Source organism: Harpia harpyja, chromosome 20 (assembly GCF_026419915.1).
Source record: "Harpia harpyja isolate bHarHar1 chromosome 20, bHarHar1 primary haplotype, whole genome shotgun sequence".
Taxonomy (NCBI): Eukaryota; Metazoa; Chordata; class Aves; order Accipitriformes; family Accipitridae; genus Harpia; species Harpia harpyja.
In genome coordinates, this window is record NC_068959.1 from 6,475,834 (window position 1) to 6,503,256 (window position 27,423).

General features: G+C 39.5%; 1 protein-coding gene across 4 annotated transcripts; it reads left to right on the forward strand.

The window, feature by feature from the left end:
* The first annotated feature begins 10,595 nt into the window (after window positions 1-10,595).
* Window positions 10,596-26,907, forward strand: RUFY1 (RUN and FYVE domain containing 1). 4 transcript variants are annotated; one of them, XM_052816641.1, is made up of 18 exons: window positions 10,596-10,893; window positions 14,379-14,552; window positions 14,899-15,016; window positions 15,637-15,738; window positions 16,068-16,191; window positions 16,618-16,676; window positions 17,401-17,466; window positions 18,104-18,173; window positions 19,227-19,328; window positions 19,757-19,873; window positions 20,561-20,728; window positions 22,278-22,375; window positions 22,825-22,944; window positions 23,779-23,908; window positions 24,742-24,836; window positions 25,292-25,340; window positions 25,529-25,606; window positions 26,287-26,907. In XM_052816641.1, exons 1-18 carry the CDS (start codon window positions 10,626-10,628, stop codon window positions 26,512-26,514), a joined length of 2,166 nt encoding a protein of 721 aa, XP_052672601.1. In that variant the 5' UTR covers window positions 10,596-10,625; the 3' UTR covers window positions 26,515-26,907. The 4 variants fall into 4 exon arrangements, with proteins under 4 accessions (XP_052672601.1, XP_052672602.1, XP_052672603.1 ...); XM_052816642.1 differs by having other exon boundaries at window positions 10,597-10,893; window positions 26,316-26,907; XM_052816643.1 differs by having other exon boundaries at window positions 10,721-10,844.
* The last annotated feature ends 516 nt before the right edge of the window (window positions 26,908-27,423 follow it).

Below are 27,423 nucleotides of genomic sequence, written 5' to 3' on the forward strand. Positions count from 1 at the left end.
AAAAGTAACAATAAGCCTCACAACTATAATCGTGAAGAAGGTCCCTATCCTGAGGAAACTTCCCAAAGCAAATTCTTACCAGCTTTCTGTGGCTTCTGTCCTGTTCATGAGTATAAATCGATGTTACTTCACAGAGATTCAGATCTCCTATCAATTATTCACTGCAGATATTGAAACTTTGATTAGCAAGATCTAAAATCACTTGGTCACATTATGTTTTTTTGTTTCCTTCTCTAAAAGCAGGGATCATATCTTTAATTAATGCCAGTGAAGTTCATCTTCATGAAGCAATATAAATTTTAGCTAAGAAAGCAATGTGATCATGACACCATGAACTCCGCTCACTTGGGGAACATAAACGAGGAAGACAGATGCAAAAAGCAGAATTGAGATCAGAGTACTCTGAGGGCCAAAGTTCAGATCTAGGCACCATCTCCAGTCTATCACAAGACTGGTTTTAATAAATTTTGGAAACACTTTAGCCACAAAGCAAGTATTTTCCTTTGGACTCTGTACTCAGAGCATCTCAGAGCTGCTCTAGAAGTAAAACTTTACATAATGACTAAAATCAGAAATCAAACAGCTCACTGCTCTGATTCTGATCTAAAATTGAATTTAAAAAGAAGTTGGCTAATTAGGAAGCTCTACAGAGTTTCATAGTCAAATGAAAAGAGATCTGTACCAGAAATTATTTTAAAAAATAGTTAACTTGCCACCTAGATCCATAGTTCCATTATTTTTTGTATCCACACTAACCGGAGATTAGCCTGAAAAAAAAGCTGGTTTTATGCTAAAATTGTGGCAACGCCTATATTAGGAATCAAACTGTTTTTTTCTTTAATTGGGTTTTATGAAATATGGGCACAATGGTGAGAAAACATAGTAAGTCAGTCATATAAGGAAAAAATATTAGAACTTTCCTCTATTATCATACAGTCCTAGTCCTCTACAATTGCACTACCAAAAAGTTGAAGTATGTTTAAAATCCTTTCTCACATCCAGTCTGTTCAGGACAAAATTTTGCTGTTTTTCCTTTCCCTCATCTTTCTTATTTTGGCATCCATCATACCTGCATCATTTCTCAAGTACATATGGATTTTGCAGCTCATCCTCTACAAATAACAAATAACCAAGATACTTTACTTTCAAAGACTTGTCATGAGCTGAAGTTAGAAGCCTGTGGCAAATATAGTTGGTTTTGTTAATGAAAATTTATAGCTTTCATTGTAAAACATTTTCTCTACAACCAGATATAAAAGTAACCTTAACTGGAAGCACTCCAACTCAACAGCAGCACTTTACGATAATTTTTTTTTAAAAACAGTAGCATTAAATAGATATCTACTTACCCAAACCACATTAGCTCTGATTGTGCCAGGCATGATATATGCATTTAGTAATACAAGAAGAAGTCCCCATTCAAAACAGCCTGCAGTCTAAGTAGAGAAAATGAAGATAGTGGCTATTTTGTAGAAAGAAAACTAAGGCAAAGTTCTGAATCATAAACAATATAAGCATTAGGACATAAACTACCACACATCTGGGAATAGAACAAAGATCTTCTAAGTCCCTCTCCAGTGTCTTAGCCATAAGGCTTCTCCTTATGAGTAAAATGCAGTATGACTTAGTATTGAACTGTGAAGTTTTTTAATCAAGTAGTATTTGTCTTACATACAACATTTTCTTCAAAAAGCAAACCCATTTTTCTGACACCATGCAACTCATGAATGACTTTTCAATTTACAAGTAAAATGCAACCAGCTGTGACTGCCTTTATATCCCATTTACTCATCTTTTTCAGCAGCATATCCAGATTTTCTCCTCTACCTGAAACTACATGTAGATTTTTCAGAAACAAAGAAAACATTAGTAGTAAAACTGAGATTTGCTCATCCTGGGAGCAGACGCCTGACTGGCAGGAACCATCACATTTGGAACATTTGGAGATGCACCTGAAATGCCATCCGTTTTTAAGAGTTCCAAGACAGCAGTGGTAACACACCAGTACAATACTGTGAAACAAAAGAAATCTTTTCCTTCATTATTTAGAGACTCCACAAGGCAACCCTGAAACAGTTAAAGACCAAAGTAGGGCCTCAGTATTATGTGAAAGTTACCACCTTGGGTGGCCTTACGCCCTAAACCATTATAAAGCATTGACTCAAGGGAGATCAATACCAACATATCCTGGCAGTACTGGTGTTTGGAGCTTATGAAATCTGACAAGATCACACCCTGAAATGTTAATTGGCAGAGAACGACAGGATTTTTTTATCGCTCTTATTATACTTAAAAAATAAACATGTTTAGTTTATGTTTATTGGAAAAACAAGAAAACTGTTTAACTTCAGCCTTTATTACTATTTTAGGGCCTCACATTTTTCTTCCTTGCTTCAGTCAATAGGGCCATTTTCAGATGGGGGTTTGGGGGGTTTGTTTTGGTTTTTAAAAAAGGGAGATTATTTAAATACAGGGCTAGAAAATTTTGCTACAGTTACTAACACCATATTTCGAAGCAGCAGTCAGGGCAATGTGTAAAATCTTCTGGAATTAATAGAACAAAGAGGAAAAGGAAAGATGGCAAGACACGGTATCTTAACAGCTGGATGCCAATTACTACTCTCTGTTAACAAAACACAGCCATCTACCGGAGGTTTCTTTGTCTCCCCAGTTGCACAAAGTGGCAATTCAATTAGAGGTCTCTTCCTTTCACACAGCTCGAAATTTTAAACAAGTTTCACCTAAAAAGATTAATGTTCTCCACTTCATTTCATTGAAGCCATTATTACACTTCTTTCTTGCCACCCTAGTTATTATAAATTATGGCTCTTTCACCTTTTGATAAATTCTGTAACTTTCATCTTTGTGTGCTTTTAAAGTTCACCCGTAAGGAGGAGGTCTTCTGTATAAAAAGGAACTCTCTTGATCATGTGAGATAGTTCAAAGAGATCTGTATTACATGAGGTGAGGTGTCAACAGAAATTTGCCATGGTATGCACTTCTTGTTAATGCCACCTGTAGCACACTAAATGTATTTGGTGTTATTAGACCCTTCTATTTTTTTTCTAGCTGAAAAATTTGTAATGCTTCCTTGGTTGCTCTGTTTCTCAGGATTTAAGGAAGGAAGTCACACATGCCCATATGACAATACCGCCAGCACTCAAGGTTAAAAGTATGTCAGGAACAGTATAAATTGAGGATCTTAATAGAACAAATTTGAAAGAATAATCATTTGAAGGCTTCTGGGGAGGTTTTGCTTTTGGGCATACAAGCCTTCAGTCTACACTCAGATCGTGTTTTCTCTTTATTCTCTTTATCTAACGGTGGCTACTTCAGATGCAACTCCTAATCACAAAGTCCCTAATCCACTGTTTACTAGATGCTTTGGGGATTTACCAAGGCAATGATTCCTCTTTCTAATTCTGGTCTTTCTTTCCCTATGCGTTCACTGCTGGTATGATGCCAGGAGGCCCTATGATTGACAAAAGATGGAAAGAAGGATGTTTAAGATAAAGCACTCCAGTAGTAAATCTGTCATCCATTTTACTAATCTGCCATGTGGAATCTCTGTGAAGAACTCAGGGCAGGCAGAAAATTGGGGTTGAACAGGACATCCATATAGCAAGCAATTCTTCCAACACACAATTTGGAAAATATGAGCTGTTTCAGTGCATTAAATCAGCAGAAAAACTATTCACTTTTGTTGTATTAGTTTTCTGCCAATGCAGTGCACTGACATGGGTCAGCAACCCAATGACCAAGGGAGTCGGGAAAAGGGTTTGGCCAGAGGCAAGAGATAGCAAGAAGGCAGCCAGCAGTTAGATTGCCTTAGGCTGCTAGAGAGCTACAGCCTTAATTTCCTGTCATTTTTTACCTTTGATTGCCTTATCAAGAGGTCGGATAGGGAGCAGTGCTATTGTAAGGAAATGGGAACACACAGCTGGAGGAAAAGGAGATCAGCAGCACTCCAGTGGCCCAGCTTAGATTAGTTTAAACCACTTGAGTCACTAGTGTCCTACGTTTTTCAGTTCCGTTTCCAAAGGTGAGATACTTACATATGATTAATTCCCTCAAATGGAAGAGCAAAGATATTTCTAAAGGATTGTTGGTGAGAGATCGCTAAGAAATCTCACTGTTAACATCTAACCTGCCTACCCAAGTTTCCATCTTACTCTTGATGCATGGAAAGGCCTTAAGAGAGATTAGCCTAACTTGTAATGTGAGGGGAACTGATAACAGAGAAACAGTGAAGGTAACTGAGCTACACGCTTGCATTATCCAAAAGCCTAGGCTTCCCTTTGATTCTGTCAATAACTAAGGTGCTTTTGCACATCTGTAAAATACCTAGTTCATTTTTCCCTTTTTCTCCCCATAAAAATTCCTATTGAATCAAAGGGTCTGGAAGGTATCCGTCTGGGAGTTATCCTTAAGTGTGGCAAACCAACTATTGGTTACAGCTCTGCAAGGATAAAAGCTCTGAGGAAAGAAAGGAAAGAGGAGAGAGAAGATATTGTTTCCATTTAAAACAGAAAATCTAGCTAAAGATTTATTGACTTCACTTTTAATTTAGGCTCTCTAGATATCTCACTAATTAGTATGCAGCGTCATGCGCAAAGCAATCGGAAAACTGAGAAAATCAAAAGCAACAAAAAAGTCAAGAATTGCACTTCTCACACTACCTGTTGCAATATTTTTCAGCTGTTTGTTTACTGCATCTTACAGATGTGACTCAGTTGTAAGACCTCAATTATTTGTGGAGAAGACTTAGCCAGTTTGTGCCACATTCTGCCTCAGGTGCACAAGCGCAGTGTCACCAGAATTGTATGCAAGCACCTAAATGTTCTTTAGTATCTTAAATGGAAAGGATTCTTTTAGTATTCCTATTGAAGAAGAAACTTACCACTTAAATATGTTATAGGAAACTTAATATCCTTTGCCTAATTTCTCTTTTTTCCTTTTTTACTGGAGCAGCAAAACACTGTGTTATCTGATATGTGCTGTACTTTGCAAAACTTTAAACTCCTCTAGAACTCTGCCATTCTTATAATACCATTCTTTAGTAACTTTAAAATAATTTTGCATACATTTCTATTGCTTCCAGCGAACTGGCAAATTTACAAAGCTTTTCAGAAAATGACTGTGTAGCCTAGAACAACCAAACTTCTCTCTGTGGTTGGGCAGGAAGGGAAGGAGAAAAACCTGGAAGTGTAGCTGGATGCCAAAAGGGTACTTGGCAGAAAAAAATACTAGGAACTACTCACGACAGATGAAGTGATTGTCTCACAATTTTTTGGAGCCATGATATAGCAAATCATGCCATTTTATTGGAGGGGGGAGAAATTCACTTTTAAGTAGAAATCTGAATTTTTTTCAACCTTCATGGATAATAGATTAAATTTTTAATGAACTTCCAATATTTTGTTTTAAAATATATGACTAAAATAACTAACAATGTTTTTGTGTAGCATAAAGGTGGTTTTCTAGACTTGTCTAGGGACTACATAATGTAATTCATTGGCTTATCATCTAATATCTAACAACGTTTTATTCTGCAACTTGCAACATTTCTGTTACATTAATAGAAGGATATGAGCCCATTTCTTCAGCTAATTAAGTCACAGATAAGTATTCTCATGTGTGTTAGTTGAAAACTTCATTAAGTAGCAAAAATGTCAGCACATTTTAAAGATACTGCTTTCATATCTTACTAGGATTCAGCCTGTAATCACATTTATAATTCCTTTGACCCTACACCCCTCAGTTGAGTCAATTTACTCCACTTCCATAAAACCTTCGAAATTATACTTGATCCAAAATTGTCTGCATGTAATAGTAGAAAAAAGCCAAGCTCGTAAGAGCCAAGGAAAAAAAAAAAAAAAAAAGCAGATAAGCCATGAAAAAATGTAACCCAAAACCACACAGGTCATGAAGTCTATAAATTACACTATTCAAGCACATGTGCTCTGATTTCTGATTTGGTCTGTAGACTAAACCAAATTATACCATTTATCCAAACATCCCGACTCTTGTAAAGTGCTTGGAACGTTATGTAACAACTTTTAACAGACCAAAATCTTTTGTAAAATACTAATCATTTCATAATCCCACATGAAACTCTAGAACTGGTAAATGACCCTGAATTAATTAACAGCTAGGATGACGTTAGCAAATATTCCCAGACAGATATTCAACAGTCACAAATTGAACCTCCTATAAAAGCTAGCCAAGCAACTACTTCCTTTTCCCCAAATGGTCTCTATTAGCGCAGCTTATATCACAGAGCACTACAACTTCAGGAGTTGCTCAGGTAAGCATCTTAGCTTGTTTCTTTTCCTATTTGAAAAACTTTGCTCCAAAAAAGTAAAGCTTTTAAAGAGACGTTGTACTGTTGCTCAGTTCTGTTCCCAACAGAAGACCACTTAAAGATTATCTCTAAAATCCACGTGGTCTTTTAAGGCTGGCACAAAAGATCTGATATTTACAGCGCCTGCTGGGAAGGTGACACCTTGTGAGCTATTTGTTTTTTCCCAGGTAGTTTCACAACATATTTGCTCTCAGTATGTCCTTGTTGTATGTCAGGTGCCGCTCTGTGAGTAAAGTAGTGCCGTAGTGTCACCTAGTGGCAAGTTCTGTTTGCTGCCTCTCTTTTTACAGTACCAATAACGTGTTAAATAACAAAAAGGAAAATCGGTGTCTTGTTTTTACCTGTTTTCTGATATTCCACATTCCAGGCCACTATACTCCTACTAAAAACTTTTTTTTTTTTTTTGCTAAAAAGCAGGCAATAGTTAAGAGTAGAACAATACATATACTACAATTTTCCTTGGGCTGTCATTTAATATATATCTGGTGAGTATTTGGTCTTAACTGGTTGATTTAAATATATACTGAGTTCTGTTGCTGTTCTTTTGATTCCATGCCAATATCTTCATGCAAGTTTCTCTTCAATATTCTACTCTGTCCTTTCCTTTATTTACTACAAGGACACACATTTCCACCTAATACTATTTCCACTTCCTCTCAGGGACTCTAATGACCTTTGAAATGAGTTTCAAACAGCTGATTCTTTCAGTAGTAACGAGGAGTTTTTCAAGGATGGCACTAGCTGGTACACTGGGATCAGAGAGCATAAAGTTGTGGGGTAAAAAAAAAAAAAAAAAGTAATGATTGCTTTGACTCAATACAGATGTGATCACACAACTGGAAATAGTACCTTTTTTTTAATCACTCTTTGATTAGAAGTGATTGGAAAGGATGTTAGCTAATCAGCTGCACTAGAGGTAGAACAACAGCTAAAACTGTTGTCTCTAATACCTTAATCACTGTTATAATGGGGGAATTTATTCACTGCTGTAGAATTTTTTGAGGGGTTGGGTTTGGGGGTTTTTTTTGATGACTTCCTAAAAAAAAAACATGTTATCATTTCCTATTATTGTTTTACCTCAACTGGCATTCACTTACCCCAGTGCAGAAGAGGAAGATTTAGTGGTTTAAGGAACAGGGAGGGAGGGAATAGTACAACACAAGCAAGGAACCTTTTATTGGTATTTGACACTGCTGTCATCACTGGAAGATGACTTTTGATAGTTGCACTACGTACACATATAGCTTATTGCTATCATGTTAGCACAGAGTGATTGCTCAGAACTTGGTGGATCCCGCTCTACTCAGCAACCACTGAATTCTTCTTGCTAAATACTGTGATTTGTATTGCTCTGTGAATCTTCTATAATATGCTGTTAAACACACAACACGCTGGGGGGGGGGGGGGGTTATGTTATTCCAACTACAGCTACACTTGGTATTTATTACTACTAGCCTTTTAAAGGTCAAAAACTTGACTAGCTCATTTGTAATGTAATCCATGTTTTGCTGATTGAAGATGTTATAGGAATGCAAGGTATAACTGACAGCTTATCATGAAAGTTTACCCTTTAGCATACAGTAGTATTTTTGCTGATTTAAAATATTTAAAGTGTGTGATTCACTTGAAATGTTAAATGGCAAAAAAGTTTCTTAAAACATTACCCCCAAAACCAATAAATCTGAGATAAAGACAAATTGACCAAATAAACTGTCTTGCTAAGTACCATTGCATGAAAATTAATATTCCTTTTAATATCACTGAATGCAAATAATATAGCTTCACCTATTCTAAAATTAACTCTTCCATTTTGGCTAATCAGACTTTTGTCTTAAATGTACAGTTTCCTGACTAAAATAGGAATCCCTCAGGAATAATCTTCTTCTATACTTTAAATTCACCATTATTTAAATATTTCAAATGTGATTTCTTCTGCCTCCCCCCCTTCAGAAGACAGAGGAGGGGGGATGGTAAAACCAAACAAGGCCATGCAAGAGCTGCATGAAAAAGGAACTGAATTTCACTTAGCTCAGGCAGCTTCATAATGATACTTTTTCTTTAGAAGCATCTTGTTGATTTCTATGGTTAGGAAAAGCAAAAAAGTAGTAAGTGGGTCACTTGGTTCCCTGACTAACTTTTCAGTGAGCCCTAACAATTTAAGTCTCAAAAATTCTATTTTTGTGATTACACAGAACTGACATTTATGTACTCTGGCAGACCTAGACAAGCCACATAATGGGCTTTCAAAAGAAACCACCGTTCATCTTCACATGAGTAGCAAGAGCTGGACTAGTGGTCTGTAAAGAGACTACAGTGCTGAAATATCATCATCTGCAGAAGACAGAAATTAAAATAAGCCCACTCTCGAAGCTAAAAGTGAATAGTTATTCATGCATAGTGCCCCTCCTTGATAAATCTGTGAATCAAAACCAAAGTAACACCACTTTTTTTTTTACTTTTTTTTTTAAGTGCTTAAAGCTGTATCCTGTATAAACTACATCCTCCTTGGCTGCCCCAAAGGCTTACTTACAATGTTACAAGACTTCTTGCTTGCTTTAAAATAAGAAGTGTGAGGGGAAAAGGGCATTTAATGCATTCAATGGCTGACTTCATAATATTTAAGTCATTTTGACCAAATAGTAATAAGTGAAGCACAATTAAATCATATGGCTGTGTAGCAAAAATTTTAGCAAATTTCTTATGTACAGAGTTTCCTATCTGATCTCAGCAGACACCTGAAATAAAATGATCAAATGTTTCTTTAGTAGTAACTTAAGAAAAGATGATCAGCATCTATGTGGTAGTTTCACTTAATATTTTTACGAAGTAGCTAATTGTAAGGCTGTAAAGGGGAGTCTGATGCATCATTACCTTATGGGAGCAACGTACTGAGAGGTTAAATAGGAGTCTTGCTTTGCTCTTATTTTCTGGTCGCAAAACTTTTATGCCCTATTCTTCAGATGTATTAAAAAAGAAAGGTTATTTCAATGCTTAGAATTATGCTTTGCTTCTCTAGCCAATAGTGCCCTAACCCAAATATTGGGTGCATAGTAAAAGGCAGAAAATCAATGTCAAGTCTTACTCAAGTCAAACAGAGGTATATTCATATAGTCAGCTGCAAGATAGCAACCTACAAAGCTGTTAGATAATACTTCCTTATAAACACAGCCAAATACTGCTGGAGTCCACAAGATGGAGTAAAACTTATCTCTATAAGCTTTTAGCAAAAGTAGCTTAAGGCCTATACTTAGCTCATATGAATCATGGGTGAATAAGAGACTGCTGATCTCTGAATTCTCAACAAAAATATAAGAGTTTCCCTGTGCTTTGTGGGGAAAAAAAGTTGTTAAATTTTCAGTGTCTGAGAAGCCAAGAAGACAGAATCAATCTTAAAGTAGCTTATAGTAGGAGAACAAATAAGATACAGACCTGAAGATTTATTGTGCTGCAAGACTACTGAAATTACTCTCTCCTATTCCCTCCTCCTCCTTACATTTCTTAACAAAAAAAACCCCTTTCCTCTACGTAGCAAAAAAGCTAATACGCAGCATCTACTATCTCATGACTAAATGAGTGATGTATCTCAAGTGCATACAGTTGCTGCATGGAAAAATGGATAATAAGCCATGCATCAGTAGGCTACATCAGTATTTGAGACACCCAGTAAGGTCACATTTTCATACTAGGGCAATTTTAGTTCCCCTTCATGATAAATCTTTTCGACCAAACACAGCCGAAATACATTACTGAAGTAGCCTTACTGACTACAGTTTTGTAATGTCTGTGATGCGAGCAAGCACTTTTCACAACAGTGAACCTGTCATACCAATCCACCACTTTAATCAAGTTACGATGACTTGAATTATATGCAGAGTAATGAAGATCTCTTTAAGTTGTCACAACTTAACTGCCTAAATCTGGGATGTCAAAAGATACTATAAATTTTCTAATAGAAAATGATGTTTGGGAACACAGATAGCAATAAGAACCTGTAAAGTGTATTTTTGTTACTTTCATAATTTGTTTAAAAGTAAAACTCTTTCTTCTTCTTCCGCCCCCCGGAGTCTTTAACTCAGAACATCAAGCAAACTGCTCAGTTCTGGAAAAGCCTGTCTTAGAGTCCTGCTTATGCATGCAGCTGCTTTAAAACCGTTCAGCTGGCTCTTCGGTACCTGCCTTCCCACCGGCAGGCAGGCAGGCAGGCAGGGCGTGGGGCTGCCGACTCGATTGCTCATGACTAGTGTCATATGACACGTTAAAGATGGCTGAAGGGGAGAGTTGCACCGCATCTGCCGCGGAAATAAAAGAAGACTTTGAGATTATTGACAAAAAACAGATTCCTAATACGACTGAGTTGAAAAACGAGGAAAAAGAGAAAACGGAAGAAGCGAGGTGGTCTGCTCCCATCCTGTCGCTGGCCAAGAAAGCCTCGGAAAACTTAGCGCTGAGCTATGGCAACGCTCTGAAGTCTGCATCTTTGGTAGGATTCATATCCAAACCAGTCAGCAATGACAGCACAGCAAAAACAAGTATGGTTATGCTTATTTAGTAAACTTGCTTTTATGGTGCGCAAATAAGTTTGCTCCCGTAAGTGCTGTTGCTTAGTGTCCGTGATGCATGGTTATTACTTTGAATTTATTTTTTAAAAACCTGATGCTGCAGTTTTTTATTTAAGCAAAATTATACAAACAACACAGATGTGGAACAAAATTTATTGCAATCAGAAGATTCCTAAACTCTTAATATATTTGGGAAAACTGACTTTAGTCTTATGCAGTAAGCTTTTATTTGATTCCTTTTCTCCCTCTCCCTTAAAGTTCACCTCAGCAGCAGCCTGACTGCACTCGTAAGTGATCTAGTCAATTCGTTATCCTTCCTAGGTGTGCTGGTTCGGAGAAGGAACTATACTGTGCTTCTCATATAGCTTTAATGTCAGAAAGTGGGCAAGTGAACCAAGATGCAGATTTGTTATAAATTACTTCTTAACTGCGCTAAAAATGCCTTCTATTTAACCACAGCTTGCTTTACTAAACATCTGTATTCATGGGTATAGCAACCATACAGATTTATACAACAGGTCTCTTAAAACTGAATTAAAAGGGCTTTAGTTGAATTCATATGGAAATTAAACCTCAGTGATATTCATAACATGGAAACAAAAACATTCAAATGTAGCAATAATTGGGCCTAGAGTCTTGTACTCCAGAGTCTCAGACTAGTACTTAATGGTTTTGGAGCAATAGAGCTGAGTTTTGCTAACTGGTGCTGACCTTTTTGTTTTTAATGATATTAAGTATTCAAGGTGGAGTTTTGTGGGGATGAATTGTGACTGCGTGGTGAAATAAGTTACTGCTGATGGACTTTTTTATTTTTTGTGAAAATTCCTCAGTGTCGCATAGTCAGAGTTAAGATTAACTCTGTCCTGAAAAAAACAGATTCTTGTCTTTCTCTGCATCTCTAAGTCTCACACCAAACTTTTCACATATTTGTTTCCTGGATGCCCATCTTGAGCACCTGGGATCTAACCTGAGGAGGGGCAGAATATCCCATTTTCTTCAGTTGCATTTGGAATAATGCTGTGAATAGATGCAATTCAAAACAACATACAGCATTTGGCAAGGGGTGGGGAATAAAATGTTCTCTTGCCTGAAATGGAGCCCCCACACTTAATGGAACTTTTACCATAATCTTTCAGCTTCTTATCTGTAAAATAAGGGAATACAACACTACCTCCCCAAATTGTTCGAAGTATTCAGATAATACGTTGATCAGTTTTATGGAAAATTCCGTACAAAAAATCTGTTCATAACTTAGATACGAAATGTGAACCGGCACTAAATCACCTGTTCTGGCTATTCATTATTACCTTTGACCAAGCACTATAAATTCAATTTAAAGCAGGTATTTTTAAAAAATAAGCTGAGGCCTGGAAGACCACTTGTGGAAAACTAGCAACTTGTTCCCTGCTGCCATCTTTTTCCAGAGATTTTATAACCTCTACCTGCTACTTCAGATCTGTTGATCACACGTAAACTGTGCTGCGTGCTATGCAGTCAGTTGGACATACAGAAAGGCACATCATAAAACCAGTGCTGCTATTGAAGAAACTATGTCCTCCTGCCTTGCAGAGAAGGCCGGGAACTACAACTCTAAAGAATACAAATCAGGAAAGACTTGCAGTCGTAAAGACCAAGAAATGGAGAACTGTTAGCTTTTCTTCCTGCTTCAGTGTTTTCTGACTTCAAAGCGTACTGAATAATTACAGTAAACAAGGCATGGGGCTTCAAAAAGATGTTAAAACAAACCTGTTGAATGAGATTCTAGACTGTGTGACCGCATTCGTAAAGATTGCAGCATAATGTCTCTGATCTTTTGCACTTAGGTAACCCAGTTCCTAATCTTTGAGGCTTGGCTTTGGTAATGTGTCTAATATCTGCCTATTTTGCATGTACCAACCTGTTCACAGTTTTGCAAAAGATGTACTTGACTGTGTAAATTTGCAACAGTCTAAAAAATATCATTCAAGGTATTAGTTAACTTAATACAAACCCTTATTAAGACACTGTTTAAGTTTGTGTTCATAAAGAACACTTCACAGGTTTGGTTTTGTTTTGTTGGGGGTTTTTTTAAGTCTTGTGGATAATACATGTACCTTGAGCAAGGCTTACAAGCAAAATATTCCTGATAAAGTAAAAATTCAAATTCAGGAAACCGTCAAAATAAGTTGGCGTTGTTACTGAAACACCGCAATACCCAAAGAAAGTCACTGATTTTGTGTTTCTGCAGTCAGCTTTTTTTCTGTTCCTGATGTGTACTTGACAATATTGACATCAAAATGTTACAGCCATTTTAATCCTCAGTCTCATCTCAAGGCATTATATGCAATTTTGAGGCATCCACTATGTTGACTATAGTCATTGATACAATAGGCTACTGAGAAGACAGGACTTGGTGTGCTTTGTGATTATCAAGATCAATTTGATCAGAATGACTCTTTTCACTCTTCTGATAGTTTTGCTCGGTTTAAATCCTAAATTAAGATTATGTGCACAAAAAGGTAGGTAATAATGAAAATTAGTACCGAAAGAGATTTTTGCACACTGTTAGGAACAGTGTTAACAATCTTGCGTGTGACTGACACAGGGGCTCTACCTGTTAAGACTTGGGTCTTCTGCAACTGCTGTTTCTGCAAGGGAGTATGACCATGTTTGATCCACAGGTGACAGCAGGATTCTCCTACTGCAACAGCGTTGGCTCAAAAGATCATTTAGGTGGCCACTGGTCTGCGGTTGGCAGCTTCTGTCAGAATCTGTTGTTGACTGAAGGAAAAGTGGTAGCTGGCAGCCTGTTTTTGTCTCGCCCCCCTTCAGGTTTAAGGGAGGACAGCCTGGCCCGCCTTGGCGGGGAGAAGCAGCAATACCCGTCTGGGGGGGAGGAGAGGCGCTGACGAAGGGCGCTCGGCCCCCCGGTCGCTACCCGCGCCACGCACCAGAGACTCTTTCTAAAATGGCGCCTGGCGCAGCCCGCCCTCGCCAGGCTCGGTCTCGCGAGAGTTCCCGGCCGGGGTGGCGGGGGGGGGGGTAGTGGTGCGTGTGGTGTTGCCGTGGTAACGCGGGCGGGGAGGGGTCGCCTCAGCCGGCGGGGGGGGCCGCGCCCCGCCGCCCAGGTAGGCCCCCTCCCCCCCCGCCCTGCGCGGCCGCTGAGGCGGTGCTAGGCCCGGGGCGCAGGTGCCGTGTCCCCGCGGGGGGCGGCGGGTGCTGGGAGCGGCAGGGCCGGGGCAGCGGCCCCGCTCCCCCCGGGGTCAGTTTTCGATCCGTGCGTACAGCCTGTTGCGGGGGGGGGGGGGGAGGCGGGATTCACCCGTGTCTTACACCCAGCTCTTCTCAAGCCGTTCACCTCCGCAAGATGGAGACCAAGCCGGGGAGGCACCGCTCTTGTCAGCGCTGTGAGGGGTCAGGAGGCGTGCGTTTCTAAAAGCAGCTTTTCTTTCTCCACCCGTGTCCCCCCACCCCAGGTGCGCGATACCACGCCATGGAGGAGCGTGCCAACCTCATGAACATGATGAAGCTCAGTATCAAAATCCTGATCCAGTCGGCCCTGAGCCTGGGCCGGACCCTGGACTCCGACTTCCCTCCCTTGCAGCAGTTCTTCGTGGTGCTGGAGCACTGCCTCAAGCACGGGCTGAAAGGTGGGCACCCGCTCCCCCACGGCTGCGCCGGCTGCCACGCTGAGGAGAGGCAGATAAACGAGCCTGTGTCGCGTCTCGCTGTGTCTCCAGTTTGACTTCTGTGTGACCTTAATATTAATCGCATACGCCGTGTGATGCTAATCAGTATTACAGATATAACTGTGTGGTTACCTTCTCATATACCCTGTATTCTGTGCCTCCTAGACTGTCGAGGTATTTTTAGTGCCCCCTTTTCGTTGACATGTTAAGAGCTGGTAAGACAAGTAAAACGTAGACTAAAATTTGTAATTCTGGAGTTGGAAGCCTGTCACTTTTCCTCACAAATTTCTCTGTATACTCATTTTAGTGAAGAAGACTTTTATTGGACAGAACAAATCGTTTTTTGGTCCTTTGGAGCTAGTGGAAAAACTTTGTCCTGAAGCATCAGATATAGCAACTAGTGTTAAAAATCTGCCAGAGTTGAAGTAAGTTGATGGTTGGGGATGATGCTTTTCACTTATACTGCTGGGAGAAAGAATCCTTCATATAGTCTCTCGCCTTCCTTAATGAGATCTTGTTCCCAAACAGAAAAAGAGGGTATGTAGGAGGCATTGACTTCTTCAAGAGATAAGAGGGATATGTCAAAATACCCAGTGCTTCTGATTCAAACAATGCTGTCAGATTAAAAACAGCATTTGGAAACATCTATAACCTTGCTAAAAATAACCGTAAAGTCTTCACAGCTATTTTCTTTCCTCTTCTTTCCCTCACTTTTATGACTTTCTGTCATTTTGTGCATGTGCTAGTAGTACTTAATTTGGGTAATTCAGGGTGATGGAAAGAGACTAGTTTTAATGCTAGGATGCATCAATAGTTGGGTTATGGTGGGAGCTGAAAATGTTTGCTGAAGCAATGGGATATACTTAAATGCTTCTGTGTTCTGGAGACAGCACTTCATTTCCCCAGGGATTTCTTCTTTAATTTTGGGGGTTTTAGTAAATAACAACCTTCATCTCCCTTTGTAAAGGAAGAATTTTGAATTGCACACATCTACTTAAAAAAACGCCTTTTTTTTTTATACCAAAACATGCACCTTCCATTTTAGGACTGCTGTAGGAAGAGGAAGGGCGTGGCTTTATCTAGCACTCATGCAAAAGAAACTGGCCGATTATCTCAAAGTACTCTTGGACCATAAGCATCTATTAAGGTAACAGTACAGACATACGTAGATTGTATTCACTGAATCACTGAAACCTTGCGTTGCTGTAGTGAGAGGTCATTAATTGACCAGTTTAACTTTAAGCTTGTTCTTGCAACCTGCAGAGGAGCAAGTTGTTCGTTGTTTTTGCGGTGAACCTACAGAAGAGCGAGTATTCTCTGTGAGAGTTCTGCATCTTCTGCCTTGCGCAATAAATTAGCGAGAAGGGGCTGATCAGCTGTGCTTTATAAGGACTACATTACTGTTCATATGATTTTAGTGATGGAAGTACTATTATCATTTTGATGTGCAGTGATGCCTTATAATATTTCTTTTAGTGAATTTTATGAACCTGATGCGTTGATGATGGAGGAGGAAGGAGCAGTCATTGTGGGTCTGCTAGTTGGACTGAATGTTATTGATGCAAACCTTTGCTTGAAAGGAGAAGACTTGGATTCCCAGGTGAAGATTAAAGCTTAGATAACATCAGTTGGTATGAGATTCTAATAGAATTAAGCACATCCATAAATACTTTACTGAGATGGGTCCAGAACTCTGTCCAGAATGTCCTGTATTGAAGCTTGTCATGTTTCCCACATTGAATCAAAAAAAAGTACATAGGTATCCATCTCTTTAAGTGGCAGTTTATGGAAATGCTGTCAAAACTAATAACTGCTAGGAAACTGAGCACACTGAATATGGTTATTTTGATGCTTTTATGACAAGCACTAGCTTGCACATTTGCTTCAGCTAGGAAGAATATAGGTATTACCTGTCTCTCTAAACTTCAGCTTCAGATTTTTACCTTTTTCCTAATATAAAGTAATGCCTGCTGCTATGCAGAATTGCACTGTGAAGGTGTGTTAATATTTTAAATATATTTTTCAGGTTGGAGTGATTGATTTTTCCTTGTACCTGAAGGAAACACAGGACAGTGATGGCAAACAGTATGTATGGTGAATTTATGATTCTAAGTTGGTATGGTTTTTGTAGAACAAACCTGTCAGTCTGTGGGAGCACATGAGTGTTAGAAACCTCAAACTCTTTTTATCATCTGAAAAAGAGAATCCAAAATAGATTTTGTTAGCTAAACCAAAGTACTAATTTTCAAAGGTCGAGCCCATGGTAGTTTTAACAACAATACAGTGTGGAGAGTTTGTGTCTTGAGCTGGGACCAAATTAAAAGCACCCAAAATTTTAGATTGTGTTTTCATTTGATTTTAGGAGGCATGATCTGCCAGGTCACCCACTACTAAATCACTGCTTTGTTTCTAAGCACTCTTTCAGAAATGCTCTCAGTTAAGGAGCTGTCTTTGTAGGAGAGATCATTTATGGAGGAAAAAAAAGTAGTTTTAGGTGAAATGTTATGTGAATTAGAGACTGTAACTGTTACTATCACTGTATCCAGAAGACCTGTAGTGAATGGAAGGGACTTCATAGTTTGTGTGCTTCTGGTACTTCAGAGCACTTTACTGTATAGCTGCTGAGGAGAAGCTGATAAACAGCTGCTTCATCTCCCTAGTCATTCCGGTCTAGCTCAGGCACAAGTATTTTTATAAGAAAAGGAGAAACTCAGTTTGCAAGTCTATGCTGAAAACCCTAGTACAAACTATAACACTTTAGAATGAAGGAGTTTCTTCTCAATCAACAAAGTCTCACTTTTACAACTAGAGATGGAGGGATTACAGCTGTCCTTGACCAGAAGCATTATGTGGAAGAGCTCAACCGACATCTAAGGTGGGATTTTCATCTATTCTAATATACAAACACTTGTCCTGTTTAGCTTTTCCAGTATGGCTTTGAATGTCTCTGCTTACAGTCTTGTAGATTTTTGTCTGATATTGAAATGCCTTTTCTGATTATTTCCCAAAATCTTAGTTTAATCTTGTAATCTTACTCTTCTGATGGCATATGCAATGCAGAAAACAAGTCTATGTAATAGTAGTTTACTTTTTTGAAACTTATTGGTGACTAACAGAAGATTTTGGAGCTACTTTTTCAAGAGAAAACTATTACAAGTGCATCTGGAAATTCATTCTTCAGAGGAAGAGTCTTTATTCTTCCCCCATAGGTTATTCAGTGGGAGGAGCAGGCCTCACTTACCCTCTTGAACATGAGAGGTGTTAAGACTGCAAAAGCTAAGCCAGAACAGGGCTGCCAACTAATACAGTAGGCTGCCAACTGTAGGGAAATGCATGGTCCTCTCAGTGCTTAAGAGGGACAGTTATCCTTCCTCCAGATTTTTTGCCAGCTCACCAAAGTATTTCATTGTTAACAAATGCAAGATGGTAAAAGCATGGTTTGAGGATAGGAATAAACGTTGGACATTGGCACTTCTTTTATTGTTTTTATGCATCTCTTTTCCTTGCTGCAGTTGCACGGTTGCAGATCTTCAGAACAAAATAGACTGTTTAGAAAAGACCAATTCAAAACTCCAAGAAGAGGTTTGTGTCTGGTCTGTTAAATATTTCTCATAGCTCTTTTCCATTAGAGGCAAAACTCCCTAAGAATATACCTTAGACCTAAAATATTTGAGTTGATACTAGTGGAATCTGGGGGATTGGTAGGACTGGCATGAGTCAGCACATGGGGAAAGCTCTGTGGAAAGCTTCTACGTTATGTTAGCTGTTAAGATGCTTTTGGGCACCTATTTGGTAGACGGGTTTCCTTAATCAAGTTTTTTGTCTTGCAATTGTGTCTCCACCCAAAAGTAATCATACCACTGTAATGAACATGACTTGTCCCTCTTCCTTCTGCACATACACATGTGTATGTATTTGTCATGTGTGTTAAACAGAACTTGGAAAAAGAGAAGGAAAAGAATCACACTTCAATTAGGAAATCTTTCCTAGCTGGGAACTGAAATAGAATCCAGCAGCATGCATGATAGTGGTTGTTCTGGGTTTTGTGGTGGTGGGGTTTTATTTTTATTTTTATATATATATATATATATATATATATATATAAAAAATGTATATGTGTGTGTATATATAATGTATATATATGTATATATAATGTGTATATATATATGTATGCATGTATATGTCTTGTTCAGAGTGTATCTGTGTAGTCCAATTTCCAATACTTTTTGGGGTATCTCCACTTGAAAATGCCATAAGGTTCCAGCAGTGAATGTCAAGCCTGACTTGCTGTATGACTTCTATTTCATACCAGAATTAATACCACAGATCACAGATCTGTGGTGGATTTTAGCCTGTTACACTAGGATGCATTTCTTTGCACAGTTAATATTTAAAAATAATTATGAGGGTGTGAAGCAGAAGTCAAGTGAACAAATGTTGGTGGGCTTATTAATTTAGGCTGTATAGTGAGTGTGGCTGCAAAAGGGTCAGGCAGCTTCTGGGGAGAATGAAAGGGACAAAAGGGGAAGTGAGCAGTGCACCTGCTACAAGGGTTGAGCTACTAACTTTAGAATTCCTCCAGATGTTGCATGCTTGTACAGTGATTAACTATAGATATGTTCTCTTTGTAAACAGCTTGCAGCAGCAACTGACCGAATTGGATCACTTCAGGAAGAGCAGCAGCAGTTAAAACAACAAAATGAATTAATTCGTGAACGGAGTGAAAAAAGTGTAGAGGTGGGACACCTATTTAAAGATAATGAGGATCCTTAAAATAAGTTATCTTTTTTGATCGACTGTAGTTAGTGCTTTCAAAAGCACTTTGAACCGGAATGCTAAGCACTGTTTAGCATGCTACTGCGTAGATCACTGTTTTTGTGCGTGGTAGGCACAGGTGGTAGATTTTGCTGTTCTTTACTACACACTTAAACATATACTTGCAGAAGGGAGAAAGCATTAAAAGTATTAGAATGGTTTATTTTTATTTTTGCTTTATTCTTTGAAACTTCAGCTTATTAACATTTGCCAGCTTATTACTTGTAAAATAGTAGGATTTTACTTGAAATAGCACATAGAAATATTGTGTTACGCACAAGAACTTAAGGCATGCTTTAAATACATAGCTTTGTGATCTTATGTGGCTTTTTTGCTGATGTTTCCTATAGGTAACGAAAGAGGATACAAAAGTAGAATTGGATACTTACAAGCAGTCACGCCAGGGTCTTGATGAAATGTACAGTGATGTTTGGAAGCAGTTGAAAGAAGAAAAAAAAATTAGGCTGGTAAGGAAGCTTAACTATAGAAAGTGAAATGAAAAATACAGGATTCTGCATCATTTAAGGTAGCATTACAAGTATAAGATGTATGCTGTGCACTTTTTGCAGCTATTCAGAATTCATAAAGGAATTGCAAGCAAGATGCTGGACATTGGTCATTAACAGTGTCTGTAAAGAACTGGAAATTGGGGCTTTTGGAATGCTGAAAATAAAAGGTCTTTCCCTGTTTAAGAACCTACCAGCATTATTATAGCAGAGACTAAGATCAAAACACAAGAGAGGCAACTGTCTTTATGGAGGAAAATATGGTATATGCACAACAGTCACTTGCACAGTGAACTGCTAATTAGTGACTGGTGAAGAGATTGCCCAGGCTTGCTGAAGCCTATGGTTCTAAGTCAACCCAAGTCCAGCTGCCCGGAGAAATGCTTCATTTGACAGGCTGCTAAATTACACACAGAGCTCTACGCTTCATGCCAGCAGATCTGCACCCTTGCCCTGATCTGGAGAGCTGAAATAGTATTTTGGTCTTGCTAACTTAATGTATTGTTTGAGACCTAGTTCTTCTGTAAAATCATAGTTCATTATTATATCAGAGTAATACATAGCTTGTGTATGAGGTTATATGGGTTTTGGAAATGCTTATTCCTGACATATGACTACATAGCAGTAACTAGGGAATCTCTTTGTAAGGAACTAGAGAAAGAGTTGGAGCTACAAATTGGAATGAAAACAGAAATGGAAATTGCCATGAAACTTCTGGAAAAAGATACTCATGAAAAACAAGACACTTTAGTTGCACTTCGCCAACAGTTAGAAGAAGTGAAGGCTATTAACTTGCAGATGTTTCACAAATCTCAGGTATGTACATAGTGGAGAATAGAAAGAACAGCTGTAGTGGTGGTCTTTACGTGTTAATCGTGCACTGAGGACATGTAGGCACTTATATGCATCTGAAGTAATACTTAGATGCAACAGTTTTCTTAATACCTGTTTTAAAACTGTAGAAGGAATTGTTTAATTTTTTAATATGCTTAGTTATTGGTATGATATTGGGTATGTTTGGAAAGAAAGGGGGTTTCCTTGAGTATGCTGCATAGTATGCCATAGGATCATCCAACAATCGCTGAGACAAATGGAGAGCTCTCACAGGGGAGAAAGTGTTTGCAGAAGTCCTTTGTTCTAACCACTGAATGATCAGTCTTTAAAAAAATGACTTACTGCAGCCAGGAACTGTCTTGCTTCTCCTTCCCATCTGTGTTGTCTTGCCTTTCACCTGCACCACATTTAACACTTTACTGTAGAAACCAGCAATAAGCCTCTCTAAACCATTAGAAAACTGTCAGTTATTTTTGCCTATCTCCTGTAGTCTGTACCCAAATGGTCAGCTGAGTGCTAGAGCCAGTGGAAAGGCAACACTGGATTTGGGGAGGGAGGAATTCTGTGGTCAGGCTGGCCTCTGGAGCTACCAAAAAGTTGTTGGACTGGTTTAGGAATTTCATTATACCCCCTTTAGCATAAGACCTGGCTCTCCAGATGTAAGATGGTTGCAGAAGTAAAATGAAAAAACACTTTGCTTTCTGGGCCTGTCTTCCTTACCCTGGCAGTTTTTAGAGTTTACTTTCTCCATCCTTTGTGTCATCTATTGCAGGGGTTTGGGAATGTTTTTGTGGGGTTTTTTTTGTTGTTTGAGTGGGTTGTGGTGTTTTGTCTTGTTTTTTTCAATTGGACAAAAAATGTACCGATAGGCATTTCTACAAGGAAGTGATGGAGTGGTAGTGTTCATACAAGATATACAGAGCTTGTCTCCATTAATGCAATAAGAGTTTAGCTAGACTTCCCCTCCCATACCTGGTGCCAGAAATCCAGAGGGGATTTCTCTCAGTTTTTATGGACTGTTTCCTCATGCCTGTTCAGGCTTTATCCTGGCCTTTGCCTCCCTCACAGATGCACAGAAACTTGCAAGGCAATGGCCAGTGAAACCCCAGTGCTGAGGTATGCCTTTGCTTTCAAAAGCAGTATTTATTTTGTATTTTTTTTTGTCTTTCTGGTTCCATGCTGACTGAGTGCAGTTGTTACATTCAAATCATAATTGATATTCTTATCCTGTCAATTCAGTCTGACTTATTTCTTCAAACTTGTTTCTAAAGAGAAGATTTGGGGCTTGTAGTCGATCTCATAGGTCAAAACTTAGTACAGTTAAGTTTTCTTCCGAGCTCTTAACAAGTTGAGGAGTGTCTGCTCTGGCATTATCAGCATTTTGTTTGTACGTTCCACTTAGACCCAGTCATGGCCATGTGACACGCTAAACATTGTTTATCTAGTGGCAGACTTTCATTAAACACTAACACTTTGTGCTTTGGAAAACTAAAATGTATTACCTGGAATATCTATTCACTTATTCCTACAGAATGCAGAGTGTTCATTACAACAGAAAACGGAAGCAATATCCTCTTTTGAAGGAAAAACAAATGAGATGTTGTCCTCTATGAAACAAATGGAAGAGAGGTAATCATTACAAGCTCAGACAGTCAACACTGAAGTTGGCAGAAAGTTTCCAGCTGAAACCTTTAGAGGATGACCTTCCATACACCTCCTATAAACATTTGGGCATGCGTGCCAGCATGACGTTCTTTTTCCTTTCTCCTTCTTATCACCCTCTGTGCTTGCCTTGTTCTCTTTTCCCAGGCAAACATGCCCATAATTGACACCATTTGAAAACCATAGCTCTTTCCATAGGCAGGCTGTTTCAAAACATGTTGACTTTAGTTTGAGAACAGGTATGACTCTTGCTTTTGGGTTTTTTTGCAGAAACAGTTGCTTTCAAAAGTCATTTTCTTCTCCTCTAACATTTTCAGTTCAAGCTTTTATAAAGATCTGTATGGTGAACAGAATGAGAGGGTGTAGGTAAGGAGGATGTGAATTTACAACAAATGTATATGTTCCTTACTTTGTAGATTGCAGCATGCAGAAAAGGCAAGGCAGACTGCAGAAGAAAGATGCAACAAGATGAAGCAGGAGCTTGCTGGCAGGCTTGACACTTGTCGGCAACAGATGTCCCAACTGGATAGTAAATGGTATTTAATCTGATCAGTTTTTTTTCCTTCCCTTCTGCCATTTCTTTAAGAATTGCTTTCTACTCCTTTTGTGCTAAGGTCTAAAGAGGGGTAGATTTGAATTATATTGGGTTCAGCAAGTATTGACAGAAGTATGCAAGATCTAGGAAAGCACAGCGCTTCTGTATAATGCACAGTTAGCATGAGGATTTGGAAATGTTTTTTCCAGAATATCCAATTGAGAGCACAGAGTGCCAATAGAAATCTGGCCATTCAGACTAGCAATGGAGCTTTCAATGGCTTTTTTGCTAAATCTGGAGATAGGTACTGTCATGCTTGTAGGATGAGCATTTAAGTGACTGTCATCCAAATGCATTGGGGTTTTTGGAGGGCTTTGGGGGTTGGGGAGTGTCCTGCTGTTCTTAGGGAATGTTAATCCTCTAAAGACTTCTAATACCTATAGAAAACATTTCTTTCACTGTTCAGACTTCAGGGTAGAGTCATTTTTAAACATGGCTGTTTAAACACAGGTAGTCAAGTATGTACTTGTGGGGATTGGTTTTGGGTTTTTGTTTTGGGGTTGGTTTTTTTGGTTGTTTTTTTTTTTTCTTCTAGCCATTCATTGCTGCTTGTTTTCTGTGACCTGAAAATGCTAATATCGTTTTTGATGTCTGCTGCCATAACACCCCTGTTCTTTCATGTCCCAGAACACCACTCTAGTTTTTGCCCTCTTTTGGGCAAGGTTTCTTCTTCTCATAGTGTTGCTATCCTTAAATGCTATAGAACATTTTTCTGCTATCTAAATGCTATAGAATATTTTTCTGCTATTTCTTAGAATTAATTATTTTTAAATAGCTCAACTCTGGAAAAGGAGTTAAAATCTGAAAAGGAACAGAGACAAACTTTGCAAAGAGAACTACACCAAGAGAAGGATGCTACCACTCTGCTTAAAACAGAATTGCAACAAATGGAAGGACTGAAAAAGGTATGCGCAGTGCCAACACGCCCCATGTTCAGGATTAAAGCTGACTTGGAAGCAGTGCAATGATTGCCTCTGTAGCAGAGTGTTTGTTCTGTACCACTGTCCCCTGAGGGGTTTCAAAAGCTTGGCTGGTATTAACACAAGTCTGCATGTGAAACGGCAACGTAGGGCTCAGGCGATGAAAACAGCTTAGCAACCTCCTAGGCCACCTCAAGCTATCTGCCCTGCCCAAGCTGCATGAGTGTCTGAGCCACCACCAGTCAGCAGCTGAAGCTGAGGTGGGATCTCTGGGGACAAAAAGCTCATCGGCTGTCCCGTGGTGAGGTACCCCTGCTCAGGTAGGAAATGGCAAGTTCACGGCTTTCAGTGACTGTGTGAGGTCTTTCAACTGTATGTAATAAAATAAGAACACGTTTTCAAGCATTTAAAACAACTGAATGCAATTTATTTTTTAAGCGCGAACATTCTTGTTAACCTGAAGAGAATTTGCTCCTGTGTATCTAGCAGTTTAGATTTTGAAGACACAATTGTACACCAGTATCTGTCTATACGCTCGTGTGTGGGCATAGGACTGCTGCATTCTAGCTATGCTCACGGATGTTTAAAGCCTGAAAATCTTTCTGGTAAATATGGTTAAATGATTTTGTTGTTTGTGCAGAACCCCTGGGTAGTTCACCCATGTAATTCTAAAAATCAAGCCTTAGAAATAGGTAGGTTTGGAAAGGAGCTTATTCTTGTGAAGTGCTTGGGTAGTTTGGATAGACTGATCTAGGTTATAGGTCAAACTTAGCACACAAAAAACTTTTTATATCTAATTTTTTGCTTGATTTTTATAGGAACTGAGAAAACTGCAAGATGAGAAGCAGCAGTTAGAGAAAGTCTGTGAGGAGCAGGAGCAAGCTCTTCAAGAAATGGGACTTCATCTCAGCCAGTAAGTTCTAGGAATTGAACTGCTGTAAGTGACGTAACCTGGAGGATGGAGTATCAAAATAATACAAATAATTTTAAAGCGCATCCAGTTATAAAAATCAATAAACATGAGAATTTTAGGAGGTAATTACTATGCACGGGAAACTAAACAGCCATGAAATAAAAGTGAGGGATGACCTTGCATGAGTAAGCTGGCTGAGATAGGAAACAATACAGTAAATGCTGAGTTCTGGCAGTGGAACTGTGCTTTTCCCACATTCTTCTGAATATACTGAAAAGGGGGCAAGCCCCAAGGTGACGAAATTTCCTGGTGATACTGAGTGGTTCAGAGTTGTAACAGGGAGCTAACTGAAGAATTAGAGTTTAGATTCAATGGCTGGACAGTGGAATGGCAGGTAAAACTGAAGACAACTAAATGTAAAGTCATGCAGAGGGAATGATTTTGCTTTTTTCCAGATCAAAGTTGAAGATGGAAGATATTAAAGAAGTAAATAAAGCACTAAAGGTACTCTACCTCTCATGGATATTTTGACTAAGCGCATGCATTTCATTTAACACCTTCACATTTCACCACGGTTATCCTACTTAAAAGATGGCTTTTAAAAAACACCAACAAAGTTGGTAAACTGCCTTTGAATTTTATTTTATACATTTATTTGAATCTACAGTGAGGTTTTCATTCCAATTTTCTAGGGCCATACCTGGCTGAAGGATGATGAAGCAACACACTGCAAGCAATGTGAAAAGGAATTCTCTATCTCGAGAAGGAAGGTAATGTTGTTCAGTGGATTATTTTTTCCTTTTGTCACAGAAAACAAAAATCGTGCTGTTGCACAGTTTGCTAGGGAAGACTGACGCTGCTTCAATTCCAGATCTTCTGGCATGATAACTACATAGAGAAGTAATTTGGCATTTCCCATCCTAAAAATAACGTTCTTCTGCTTGGGTGCTTTCCTTGGTAGGGAGCTGTTACGGGCTGCGTTCTCTTGTGCTGAGGTTCATCTCCCTTCCCCCTCGAGCCGTGTGTCCTGGGGACTGGATGCTGACGGGCCGTGCTCGGTGCCTTTCAGTCGCAGGGGACGGCCGCTGGGGCCCTGCTGCGTGGTTTGGGACAGCTCCGGGTGCCTGCGCAGGCCGCCCGGCAGCACAAGCACCAAATTTCTTCCCTGTAGAGCCGGGCCTGCGTGTGCTTTCCTGAAAGCACGGGCCTGGCTGCGTGCTGATCCAGAGAGCTGCTTAGTGGCAGCGGAGCAGCTCCTCCAGCCCCTGGCCAGGCCTGCTCCGCCTGCAGGGCCCGGGGCGAGCGCAGCTCCTGGCCGCGTTCAGGCCTCAGTGCAGGCAGAAGTGCTGCTGGGAGGGTTGGGCCGGTTGGGAATTGGAGGATGATGTCAGTGGACTCCGAACGCTTTTTTTAAGGTCTGATTTATCTCCTCGTGACGCTCTGTTTTTAGGCAGCTGTGCTTATTCTCTCTGTTTGTAGCATCACTGCAGAAACTGCGGGGACATCTTCTGCAACACTTGTTCCAGTAATGAACTTGCACTGCCATCGTATCCCAAACCTGTCCGTGTTTGCGATACTTGTCACACTTTACTCCTTCAGCGCTGTTCCTCCAATTCCTCCTAAGGCTTTCGTAACCTTGACCACCCTAACATTGGAAAGTAGCCATTATTTTTTTTAATTCTGAATTCCAGGCATCTTCTGTGCAGCAGACTGTCTGGTCTCTACTATTTTCCACTGTAAGAGCAGTGTGAAATAATTTGTAGGGATTATGCAAGCTAATGTTTCTCCAACTGGAATAATTAAGAAAATTGTATCAACTGTAATTTCCCTTAAAGTTCTATTTGAAACTAAAATGCAAATTCACTTTTCTGATTTTTATAGGTATTTGTATTAAAATTTGTATATGGCATTTCTATGTTTATTCGATCCCGCTAGATGCCACTGTCTTTTTGCACATTAACTTCAGTTTCTCTGTATCATCACTATAGCTGCTCCTGTTCGTTTCACTGGCTAGTGTACAGTTTTGTATTTGCTAAGGAAAGTCAATTTATGAATTGTCTATAGAAGGAAAGAGCTTTATGAATGTGCCTTCTGTCCACTGCAGAGTCAAAAACTACACCTTGTACTTGTTCTGAAAGTCGCTGTGAGCACATTGCTGTAGTTACACAATTAAAGCCTTTTGCAAAAACTGAAAGCAAAATTGAAGTTCTGATTTTTAACAGCTGTCAGTCACAGATCCTGGAAGAGAATGTTCTTGTAGTGCTGTGCATGTCGAGGGCTTAAGCTAGCGATACCAGAATGCATCGAGAGTAACTGACCAACATGTGCATGCTCAGGGACTGCTCCCAAGGAAGCCAATGCTCTGCAGGTGTAACTGCTTCTGTGCTTCCCCAGGAGAAGGGCAGTGACTCCAGCTGCTGTGCCCAGCCCCAGCACACAGCCAGGCTGCTGCCTCAACCAGCAAGGGTACTGCTGACTTCTGCCTGTCTCTCATGAACGAAGCCCTTTTCTCAAGGCTGAGCAAGGCTGCACTTAGGGCTGAGGCAGGCTGGTTCAGTGGCTCAGGCTGTAGTACACAGGGTGGATG